General features: G+C 33.2%; 1 protein-coding gene across 6 annotated transcripts in view; it reads right to left on the bottom strand.

The window, feature by feature from the left end:
* The window catches only part of HMCN1 (hemicentin 1), a 526,618-nt gene that overhangs the window by 227,464 nt on the left and 286,404 nt on the right, over positions 1–12,750 (bottom strand). For all 6 annotated transcript variants that reach the window (XR_014015141.1, XM_081225456.1, XM_081225458.1 and 3 more), the window contains 5 exons: positions 11,608–11,802; positions 10,280–10,410; positions 9,967–10,114; positions 7,889–8,015; positions 5,342–5,496 (listed from right to left, as the gene is read on the bottom strand). Coding sequence is in view for 5 of the 6 variants with exons in the window: in XM_081225456.1 (XP_081081582.1) it covers positions 5,342–5,496; positions 7,889–8,015; positions 9,967–10,114; positions 10,280–10,410; positions 11,608–11,802 (756 nt within the window). In the remaining variant the exon portion in view is untranslated. The remainder of the gene's footprint in view (positions 1–5,341; positions 5,497–7,888; positions 8,016–9,966; positions 10,115–10,279; positions 10,411–11,607; positions 11,803–12,750) is intronic.

The raw sequence follows: 12,750 nt of genomic DNA, 5'->3' as shown, positions 1-12,750 counted from the left end.
TTCACAAAGATAAAAAGTCAAAATGAGGCTACCATCTAAGTTTCTGAGTGGCTCATTTGTTAGCCAAGGAAGGAGAGCCATTTACCAACAGTGATTTAATTAAATCAAGAATGATTGCATTAGCAAACAATTATGCCTAAACTAATCAATTTGTTTAAGATGATTAGCCTTTCCATAAGAAAAACTGCTTGAAGAGTTGAGAAAACTGACAATATCAATAGTCATTTTTTTTTAAAGGGAACTTTTCTGAATAGTATTCTTGGCTCTTGACAAATTGACAGATGTTACTGATACTGCTTAGCTGTCTTTTATTTGAGGAGTCAATGCCACATTGAAGAAACTGAAGAATTAGTCTCTAAGAATAGTCTGCATGGAACAACTACAGACAAAAATATTTTCAAAGAAGTAGAAAAAGCACTAATTTATTACAACCTGAAGTGGAATCTGCTAAGATGTGCTACCACTGATGGTGATAAAAATACGTTTGGGGCAGAAAAAGGTTTAGAGAAATTTACAAATTTTACATTTTAAATTTATTAAAATGTAAAATTCTAAGAGTCTATCATTATTCCTTGTACTATTCATCAGCACTTGTGTAAAATATTCATGTGTTATTGAAACAGAACTGTCCAAGGGGTATTTTACTTGCTCTTATAGACTTAAATATCATCAGTTCCATGAATTTTTGTCAGAAGTAGAAGGTGAATATAATGACTTGTTCTACCTTATAGCAGCTTAATGTCTTAATGGTGGTAAAGTTACATTTTAATTTTTGGAGCTTAGGACTGAGACTGAATTTTTTCTGAATGAGAATTGTCCTCAAACACTATTATTGAGTACTGAATGATTCTGGAATTTAGTTTTGCCATAAACTTGACAGTTTCTTAATAAATTCAACCTAAACTTACCAGATAAAACCAGCACTTGAATGCAAAATCTATACTGTTAGTAGTCATTCTGTTGTTTGAATCACAAGTAATGTCAAGCTCCTCTACACATTTTCCATGCTGTCAAACAAAACTCAGATCTCAATTCCCCTAGAAATTTGCAGTGAATATATTTTCTGACCTCAACTTTCAGTTTCAACAATGTTTGTCAAACTTTGATGCAAATGCAAATGAAACTTCCACATTTTAAGTTCTTTTATCTCTGAAAATGAGGGCCTTCCATCTAACCTTCAATTGGAATTGATTAATTGGGAGTAGAATGGCAGGCCAAAAGTCAAATATCAAGAGAATATAACAGAATTCTGCAAATGCCTTTCAAGTAATGAATATGATCAATTAAAATCTTATGTTTGTGAAATGATATTAGTATTTGACAGTATCTACAGTATCTGCATGAAAAGACATTTTCAAAAATGAAATACATAAAATCTCATTACAGACCAGTATTAACAGATGAACATCTGCATTTAATTTTGGTGACAGGAATCATTAACTTTGAACTCCAATTAAGTAAAATGTTATCCCTCCAAAAGAAATCCATTCTCATTAGTAGACTTGTATTACAACAAATTTTACAATTTTTAAAATTACCAGAAAAATAGAATATCATGAATAAACAATTGGTAGACATTTCTTTCTATTTTGTTATGTAAGTACCTACATAATGTCCTTGATTTTGCCTCACAGTCTGCAAAGCCTAAAATATTTACCAACTTGCCCTTTATAAAAAAGGTTTGTCAAGTCCTGCTATAGATAATTAATTAATATCAATTCAAGCCACCATTTTGAAATCTTAAGAAAGAACATTTTACTCAGACTTTAAATTTTAATTTTGATTTGAGCCTATTCATGGAATCTAGAAACATACATCAAATTTTTGGCTGAAATTGTCTAAATAAACTGGCTAGCCTAATTAGTTGGATGATACATTAATGAAGTCAAGAACAGATGGTAACTCTACCTAATGCACTGTGGTAACCTAAATGGGAGGGAAGTCCAGAAGGGAGGGGATATCTGTATGTGTATAGCTGATTCATTTTGTTGTGCAGTGGAGGCTAACACAACATTGTAAAACAACCATACTCCAATAAAAACTAATAAAAATAAACAAATTAAATTTAATTTAAAAAATGAAGTCAAGAACATAGGTTCAAACAACCCCTTGCCCTCCATGAATGCTTTGCAAAGGAATATCACTTGTATTGAAAAGAGTTCATTTTATAAGTTTGTAGTTATGAAATTGAGAAAAAAATTACTCAAAGAACATTTCCAGCTGAAAGCAGAACAATAAACCATCTACTGTTTAAATCTGCCAGATAAATATTTCTTCCTGTTTCAATTTAATTCATATATACTTTTATGAGACCTGTACTTCTGTCTGAGGAAGGGTGTTACAGGTAAATGTTATGAACCCACTGCACATTAAAATGTACCATGTATATACACTCAAAGACTTTTACACCATTTGGGGAAACTCTCAGACCTCTGAAACTTATGCACAGACTGCAGGTTAAAAATCTTTGCCTCGGAACTACTAGTTATGAATCTGCAGTCTCCCCATAGGTTATTAAAAGCTCTTTTATTTCCTTTATTTTCACATTCGTTCCCCACCCCCCATTTCCCCTCCATCTTTTTTATTTTTCATCATATTTTGTCTCCATTTCTTCCCTAATTCAGGCAAAATGTGCATTTCTGCCTTTCAGATGCATCGGACCCACCTGCTTTTTCCTCGTTAGTATGTAAAGAAAATGAATGAATCAACTGCAGTATGAACCACATTCTCAACCTGAAATCTAGATAAATATTTCTCACAGTTAGCCCAAGTATGGCATCTGTTTCATTTATTCTTAGGAATAAAAGCATTTTCTCAAGTGAAATAAAATAAGCTTAAGATTACCCACTCAGAGGTGCAGACAAGCTTGCTAGAGAGGAAGTGGCATTATTTCCTGAATTACTGAATACTTAAAACTTCACAGTGTTACAGTGCCTTTCATCTCAGACAATCTAAGAAGGTTTAATCATTACAAAGCCCTCTCTTCTCGGTGCCTTAGGGCATCATACCAAATGAACAAGAAAATCTGAAATGAAAGAACTCAACTCCTATGGAAATAGGAGTCTTATTGAATCACCAAAATGTATTCATCACATTCTTTGGCAACAATACAACAATGTAGAGAAAACTATTCAACAGCTTAGGGGAAATATTGCACCTATTGTTTAAAAGGTTGGTTCTGGTAGGAGGCCAATGGTAGCAATAACACTTTTGTTTAACTTGGATGCCTGGACAGCTAATCTTTCAGTAACATTACTGTTTTTTGGAGGACGTGTCTGTTCACGACTGATTTCTTCCACAGGCTTCTATTTGTAGAGAGAAATGATTTAAAAGCCTGCATTAAATAAAATTTCTTTGATTCAAGAATGCTATTTGAACTTTATATAAAGACAACTAACATTAAAAAAGGGAAATTTGCAATTCAGTGAAGTTATATAGAAATCAAGCCAGATTCTACATATATTTCAAGTTGCAAGACAATACAATCACTAAGTAGATAATAATAAATGAATAATATTCGTTGAACTTTTACTGTAAGCTGGGCAATATAAAGTATCTAGCAATTGATCCTCACAATAATATTATTAAGTAGGTACTGTTATTATCCCCATTTTATAGATGAGACCGAAGCTCAGAGGGGTCAGGCAATTTGTCCAAAGCTGCAAAGTTAGTAAGTGGCAGAAGTTGGGTCTGAACCCAAGTCCACTTACCTCAGAAGCCCAAGTTCCTTTTTTTTTTTTTTTTAATTTTTATTGGGGTATAGTTGATTTACAATGTTGTGTTAGATTCAGGTGTACAGCAAAGTGAATCTGTTATACATATACATATATCCTCTGTTTTTTTTTTTTTTTTTTAGATTCTTCTTCCATATAGGCCATTACAGAGTACTGAGTAGAGTTCCCTGTGCTATACAGCGGGGTCTTATTAGTTATCTATTTTATACATAGTAGCGTGTATGTGTCAGTCCCGGTCTCCCAATTTATCCCCCCGCCACTTCCCCACCTAACCTCTGGTAACCATAAGTTTGTTTTCTACATCCGTGACTCAAACCATCACCGTCCAACAGAATTATAATTAAGATCACATATATAATTTAAAAATTTTTAGTAGCCACATTAAAAAGTAGGGAAATAATACATTTTACTTAGTCCAATATATCTAAAATATCATTTCAGATGTAATCAATGTAAAATTATTACTTAGGTATCTTACATTATATTTTCATATTAAGTCTTTGATATCTGGTGTGTATTTTATACTTACAGCTTGTCTCAATTTGGAGTAGCCACATTTCCAATGCTCAACAGTCACGTGTGGCTGGTGCCTACCATACTGAACAGTGTATCACTAGACAATTCATTCACTGAGCAAGTATTTCTTGAGAGCTACTGTGCATCAGACATTAAAGTAGAGAACATGCAAAACAAGGCCCTGCTTTTATGAAGTTTAGCTTCCTTTGAGAGAAATAGCAAATAAGTAAATAAACCCATAAGTAAGCAATTAAACTATGAGACAGTGATCCATGCTATAAAGAAAACTAGGACAATGTAATAGAGAGTGATGACGTGATTGGTTTGGTTTGGGAAGATCCTACAAGGAAGTGACATTCCTGAGGTATCTAAATTTTCCTTGAGTGTCAAACGCTATACAAAGCAGAAGATAGTGCAGGAAGTAGAGCCATAATAAGCATGACTGGCCTAATGAGCCCTATTCCTTTCTATCATGCAATTCTTTGTGCCTGCAACATGATGTTCAAGTGCCTTCCTATGGCTCCTGGCATAAAAAATAAATGACTTTGGCAGTCACCTTCCTCAGGGGATATTGAGAATTTTAGTGAAATGAGGGCTACATACCTCTGATGGGGACTTAACTGAGAGAAAATAGCAGCACAGCCTAAAACATTTAAAATATTACCATGTGGTCTGAATAAAGGCCAAGATGCAATGAAAATAGAATAATTGAGTTGTTCTCATACCATCATCTTCATTGTATTTCATGCATCTCTACTCTTTTTAGAGCTTTTTAAAAACCCCTTTAGGGATACAGACATTTGGTTTATGTTACACTAACAAATCAGGGAATACTTGACCTCTTAAGTGAGGTCATATGAAAATCACTAGACCCCTTGAAGAAATCCATACTTAATGATAAAATACATTAAAATTGGATGCAATGTTCTAGCTTAAAACACATGAAAATAGGCTTTTTCTTTTAAAGTAAATAGCATTCCAAATTACTTAGTATTGAATCAAACAGCAGTTAACAGTAGAGCAAACCCTGATTTTCAATGTATAATGAAAACTGATAATAACAGTAAAAAGCATAAGAGCGTCACACTTACTATAGATAGTCAGTTTTATATCCTTGGCTTGTTTGCCAGCTGCATTAGACACAGTACACTGGTAGCGTCCCTTGTCACTTCTTCGTGCATTCTTTAAATGTAAACTTTGCCCTTTGTCTAGAAGTTCAATATTAGAGTCTCCCAAAAATAAAGGCCTAGAAAAAGTAAAATTTTATTCCATGGGCCCATTTTTGTTATCCTAAATGTTTTCTCTTTTATTAATCACAATGAAAATCATTAAATCATATGAATTTAAAAATATGAATCAAAGTTGATTTTTTTAGTATGAATCTAAAAAAAATACAATGATATGATTAAGTACTTCTGTTCAGAAGAACAGAATTATTAAACCACTTTACTAATGAAAGTAGATAATTATCACTTTGAGACAAAACTTCACTTAAACTTAAATTGAATGAATAATATTAAATTATTAAATTGAACTTCATTTCAAACTTAAATTGTTGAATAATATTAATACAAAACTTTATTTCTTTCATTCATCTCCCCCCCTTTTTTTTTGGTTTACAAAGCCAAAATTTCTACCATCATTCAGAAAAGAAAAACTAAGTGTACAGGAGCTTCAAGCTAAGCAATATTATTTGTAAACTAGTATTATAACACCTGGAAAAATATTTACAATAGAATGAATGGTTATTACTTACTACAGACAATGATCATGCCAATTTTCCTAAAAAGTAGATATTGTAATAAATACGAATGCTTTTATAATTATAAATACTGAAAGATATTTACCCCAAAGGCAGCTCATATATATTTGTCAAGAAGTCTTCTTCTACTATACGGAGTCATTTACTAACTACTATAAAATGCTTACTTTATGTTTGGCAGCAGCTTTATTTAATACTTAAAACATCATGGTAATTAAAGTCTATGATATCCTAAGAGTCATGCCTTTAAAATCCATTGATCTTCTTTCAGGAAGACCCATAGCCAGTTTTTTAAAAGCTGCAGTGAACTAGCCCCATGATAAATAGATGCACTGCTATATTAATAAGCCAACAATCAGACTACAAGGTTAAATGGAAACACATTTAATTTTCTGTGGTAGCATCTCATACTATTCCTTGGTATGACTCTTTTAAGTTCTCTAAAGCTAAGAGAATAAAGTACCTTACTTTAATGCATTTTAACTGTTTAAAGAAGTGGAATACTTGATAATGCTACTCAAATTGAAGTAACTTTAAAACTTTCACTGATTGTTAATTATGAAGTAACACAAAAATTGAAACAAACAAAAAAACATTATAATAAGAAAAGGTCTCCTTGTTTCATTACCCCTAATGTGAGTCTTTTCTCTAGACGTCTTACGATTGTCAGTTTAGTTTGTGTTCTTCCACGTTTTTCTAAACATTTTTCACCCATAAGTGTATTGTTAGAGGAATCTAAAGTTGTTATACATAAGTGGTATTGTATTATTGTTCTACTTTTCACTTGACAATAGCTATGGAGATAGTTTTGGTACATATAGCCTGATCTTACTCTTTTTAATTGCTGTCCAGTGTTTCATAATAAGACAATGCCATACGTCATCTATCCTCTCTCCCAATGTCAAGCTTTAAGCAGTTTTCACTTTTCTGCTTTCACAGGGTTTCAGGGAGTATTCAGGGAGTCAAGCCTTCCTGCAGAACAGATGACTGGCTTCCCTGTCCTAGACACCAGAAGTGTAATTGCTACATTATAGCATATGAGCATTTAAATTTTAATAGATATCAACAAATTGCCTTTCAGAGTACTAATTTACATTGTCCCATCAGAGTCCTATATCCTGATTTCCCATACTCTAAGCCAACACTTGATATTTTTCAAACCTCTACTTTTTCTTGCCAAACTAATGTATGAAAAACAAAATCATATTATTTTGCTTACCTTCTCCAAATTATTGAAGGTAAGATAAGCATCTTTTAATATATTTATTGCTTAACTATATAACTTTTTAATTGCCTGTTTATACCTTCCACACATTTTTCTATGTTGTTTGTCTTTCTTATTGACATATAAAAAGTTTTTACACAATCCTTTATTTTATACACTGAAAACCTTTACTCTTTGCTATTTAGGTCTCAGACAGCTGCTTTCAGAAATTATAATAATACACAAGGGCTAAGAGAAATATCTAATTGCTCTTTTGTGGTTGTTCCTTTTTGACCATATATTAAACTAGCTTAAGCATTCATTTTGCTGTCATAAGCAAGTTTTCCTTTTTAATAATTCAAACAATTTCATGAAAAGACAAGATTATCTCTGTACTTGGATCTTCCATTTTTCATTTTTCATTCTTAGCCCTTAGTGTATATTTAGTGTATAATAAATGTGAGTTCCTCTGTGTCTCTAAAATAAATTCCCAGCATTTATAAAGTCTTACAATTCATAAATTCATAAATTTGAGACCATTTTTGAATAATATTGTTTTTCCTTCATGTTCATTTAATAATACTCTATGTGATAAGATAATTAAGACGGGGAAAATCCACATCTATTTCCAAACAATTGGATCCTTGTAACAAATACAGAAGAGGTACTCACTTGCCATCTTTGAACCAGTGAATAATGGGAAAGGGAGTGCCTTTAACTTGGCATTCAAGGGTGGTATCCTGGTTGAGGACAACTGAGACTTCACTTGGGGAGCTGGTACCTATTATGGTGGGTGGGACTTGAACAAAGACATTTTATCATGAAAATCTATGACTTAGCAAAAAGAATGGGGAGTGAGAGAAGATAATGATTTCTATAATATTTCAACAAAATCTTAATGTTAAAAGTAAAATATCATACAATAATCCCTTTCATATCACATCTGCAGACCCAAATGTCAAATTTAAACATAGGAACACGTTCATGAAAGATTTGATAGCAAGACAATTACTTGGAAGAATTATAGTAGTAAAGAACTCATTTTGAGGAGTATTAAATCAATGTACAAAAGGAGTTTAGAATATAAATGAGCAGTGAAGCTCATATAATGAAATTTACTACTGCTATACGTTTTAGATAATGAATGACATAGTCAATGACAATCTTATAATGTTTAAATTCTACCATAGTGCTGTTTGAAATATATTACCCTTGTCTCTTTTAAAGGGCTCCTATGCTAAAATTGTAAATGAGATATAATGTGAAAAGATTGTACTAGTTTTTATTCTCGGAATTATAAAGCATATTAAAGAGCTCCCATAAACTTCCCTGGTCTTTGAATCCTCCCCCTTTATATCACACTACGGTGTTTGATCTTAATCTTCAGAGCAATGATCAGCCATTAAAGGGTTTCAATAAGGGAGGGCTGTGATCAAATTTGTTTTAAGACCACACTGGCTTCTGAATGAAGATCGGATTCCAGTGGCAAATAATGGATGAAGGGGAGTAGTTAGGAGGCTATTATATCAATTCAGCTTATAAATTATAATTAACATGGAATTAAGAAGCAGATTTAACAGGATGTAGACAGATTTACAGAGTCAGGGAGAGGGAGGTAGGAAGAATGAGTACCAGGTTGTGCCAGAAGCAAGTGGATGGATGGAGGTGCTGGTCACTATGATGGGGGTCATTGAAGGTGACCAGAACAGACATTTACTGAGACCTCTCTGTTTTCTATGCCACTGAGATATCCAAGCCAAGATATTGTAGAGGAGATCAGATATATCACCTGAGAGCTCAGGGAAGAAGTCTGAGCTGGAGATAAAAATGTGGGAGTCATCAGTGCACAGATAGCAGTCAAAGTTCTGAGAGTAAATGAGTGCCAAGAGAAATAATGCCAATGAGACTAATGATAGAAAAGATCACTTTGTTTCTATAACCTATACTTAAATACAATAATGGTAATTTTAGCAGAGGAAATTCAAAGTACTTCAGGCTTTGAGAAGACTTATGAGAGACAGAACTTTTATGTTTTAGCAGTTTACGAACGGTAATTCTAATGCAGCATCATTACCAGACCTCACTTCCACTCCAGACTTACAAATCATATGCCCTTTCGATGAGCAAAACATTGAAAAGGAAGGAAGGCATTTTATCACAAAGTAAACTTTAATCAGCAAATATAATTTCACAAACTAAACTTATAAAAATTTTATGATTATGATTAAAACATTTTAAATGTTTTAAATCCCAATTTATTACAGCTGCTACCCATTCTCAGCATTCTCCCCATTTAATTAGAATCAGGGCTGAGATTGTTTAGTTATAGGAATTAATTAGAATGCAGGGGAGGGTGAATTTACTACCTTCCTCAGTTCATGTACAACCTAGCAGCTTTAGGAGATGTTGGCAACATGAATGAATTTTACTGTGCATCATCCTCTATAGTTACTTCCCAAAGAATTTCCTGACCACATCATTAGAGAAACTAACAAGAGCAGTAATTTAGTATTTTCTGTACAAGACAGTACCAAGTACCCATAGACATCGCTATATGATAATAACAAATACCTATAAACTTTCTATATCACATGGTTCTGATTAACCAATATTAAAGACAAAAATAATAATAAAATGAATATTTCTCCTATCAATTTATTTTTCATCTCTTTACTCTTTAATACAGTTAATGCTGTCCTATATAAGAGATACATCTGAATTGCAGTTTTTTAAAAGAATGTTTTCCTTACCTAGCACATCGATGTTGAAATACTTCTGAGAAGTGCCTGCAGTATTAATTGCTTTGCAGGAATATCTTCCTGCATCCTCTGGAGTGGCTTTGAAGAGCTTTAATATCTTCCCATTGCTCACAATCTGAATAGTGCTGCTTTCAGTCACCTTTTAAGGCCAAAAGGGTCAGTGTTATTTCCAATCCTAATAAAAATGCATAATTAAAATTTGAAGTAAAATTTTTATACTATTATTAATAAGAAAGTCACATTTGAATGATTTACTTCAGAGGGAGAGGCAAGGACCTATGCATATTTGGATGTCTCCATTTACCTGGACATCATCTTTATACCACATAATGATGGGAGATGGAGTACCTTCAACTTCACAAATGAGACTGGTCAGCTGGTTGACCAACACGGACACATTTGTTACTTGTTCTTTATCTTTAATTACTGGAGGAACTGCAAAAAGTGAGAAGTTGTAGTTAGATAGTTTTAAATAAATATTATATACAAAGTTTCTTTACAAAGGACTTTAGAAAGCAAATTCTGAGATACTTGATAGCTAGAAAGGCTGGTCATACTTAAGACAGCTTTTATTATGAAATGAAGAGTCTTGACCACTATATTTATAAGTAGCTCATTGAATTTTTACTTTAATTATTATTTTAGAGTTTTGAATTAAGGATAAATTAAAGGGAGATCCTATTTATTTCACATACCACTCAGAATGCAAACTGCTAGAGTCTCAAGTTACGTGAGACTACTTTGCTGATGAGAATGAATATTGCCCACTGTTTCTGGAAGCCAATATCCATCACATTTCGAAATGCACATATCCTTTGATGCATGCAAAGTGCCATATATACATGATTTCATTGAATCATTACTTAGAATAGTAAACAAATGGTACCAAACCAAATGCTCATCATTACTAGAAGAAGGTTAAGTAAATCATGGTATGGTGGGATGCTAGGTAGGCATAAATAAGAGTTAGATCTCCAGGATAGAGTGTTTAATGAAATAGGCAAGATGTGGAGTAATGTATATAATGGTCTATTATAAATGCATTTTGTATGTAAAAAAAAGAGGATGAGGGCCTCCCTGGTGGCGCAGTGGTTGAGAGTCCGCCTGCCGATGCAGGGGATACGGGTTCGTGCCCCGGTCTGGGAGGATCCCATATGCCGCGGAGCGGCTGGGCCCGTGAGCCATGGCCACTGGGCCTGCGCATCCGGAGCCTGTGCTCCGCAACGGGAGAGGCCACAACAGTGAGAGGCCCGCATACCGCAAAAAGAAAAAAAAAAAAAAAAGAGGATGAAATATATATTCATATTTCTTCATTTTTGCATAAAAATATCTCTGGGAAGATACATACATACACACATATACCTAACAACTTTCCTTGCCCATAGGGAGGATAAGTAGATGGCTTAGCTCAGGTCCAGGGGACTTTTGACTATGTATCTTTTTCTACCATTTGAACTTTCAGTGCTAAAAAATAAATCAATAAATGAAGTTAGACCACTACTTTTCTGGTTGATAACACGTCTTTTCACATAAATATTAAATAACACTAGACTGAAAGAATAACATATATAGAAGAATCTGAAAATGTCACATATTCAGTTATATGATTTTAGCATTTCTATCTGTATTTACCATGGACTTTGAGGTTATATTTTTTTTCTGTGGTTCCCGCTTCATTGACTGCCACACAAATGTACTCCCCATTGTCATATGGCGTAACAGAAGCAATAACCAACAATGTGCCATCTTCTAATATAGAAATACCAGGATCTCTGGCTGTCAGCTCTCTACCGTTCCACAACCATTTGATGGTTGGTTTGGGGGTACCTAAATAAGAAATTAAAGCTTTGTGATATTTTACAACAAAATTAGAAGTCACTATTAAATATCAAAAATCTTGAGGAGAAATAAAATTTGTTATGATTATAACATGTACCCTTAGGTTCTATGCTTCTTTGAAGATATTGCTCCTGGCATGGGATTTTGACGAGATTATGGTATTTAATGCCTCTAATTCCTGATCAGTCTTAAAAGATGTATGGTCTGTAGTGTAGAATTTGATTAAAGTTGTTTTTATCAAGACATTCAGATGATAGTAAGCAAAGCAAAACATTTTCTTGAGTGAGTTCATGGTGCTAGTGGGGGAAAAAAGCTATATTAATTAAATGGACTAGAAATGGGGAGAGTTTTTGGATGAAAATAAAGGAAGAGCAAAAATAAGATACTATCAGAGGAATATACATGAAGATTGCTCAGAGTACATAAATGATGTACAGAAATGATGCTTCATAAGTCACATTTTAAACAGGCCTGATAGAGCAGAGATGAGGAATGTCTACTATCCACACATCTTCTGGGGATCCCATTCTGTTAAACAGAGGGCAATAGATTAATTCTTGACTTTTTATACTGAAAAGAAAGCTGAGAAAGCAGTGAGCAGAATTGCTTTCCTCAATTTATTTATGACCAAGAGAGTGAATGGAAGTTACATAATTCATGAATGAAAGTGATAAGAACCACCTTAAAATGCATAATGGAGCCAAAAGGACGTACTTGAAATAGACAAACAGTAAACTCTATAATAAGAATGTATTTATTTAGCAAACAATGTGCCAGGCACTATTCTAAGTACTTTCACATTTTACTTAATCCCTATAAAAATTTAAAAAGCACATTCAATAAAATTAATATAATTGTATGACATGGCTAATAATCTTATATTAAAGCATAATAAAAATATTAAAGAATGGTCATATATCTAAGTACAAAAGAATG

This window comes from Mesoplodon bidens (genome assembly GCF_964165515.1).
Source record: "Mesoplodon bidens genome assembly, chromosome: 2".
Classification (NCBI taxonomy): Eukaryota; Metazoa; Chordata; class Mammalia; order Artiodactyla; family Ziphiidae; genus Mesoplodon; species Mesoplodon bidens.
Note: the sequence above shows the minus strand (reverse complement) of the source record. Positions and strands in the feature narration are given on the sequence as shown.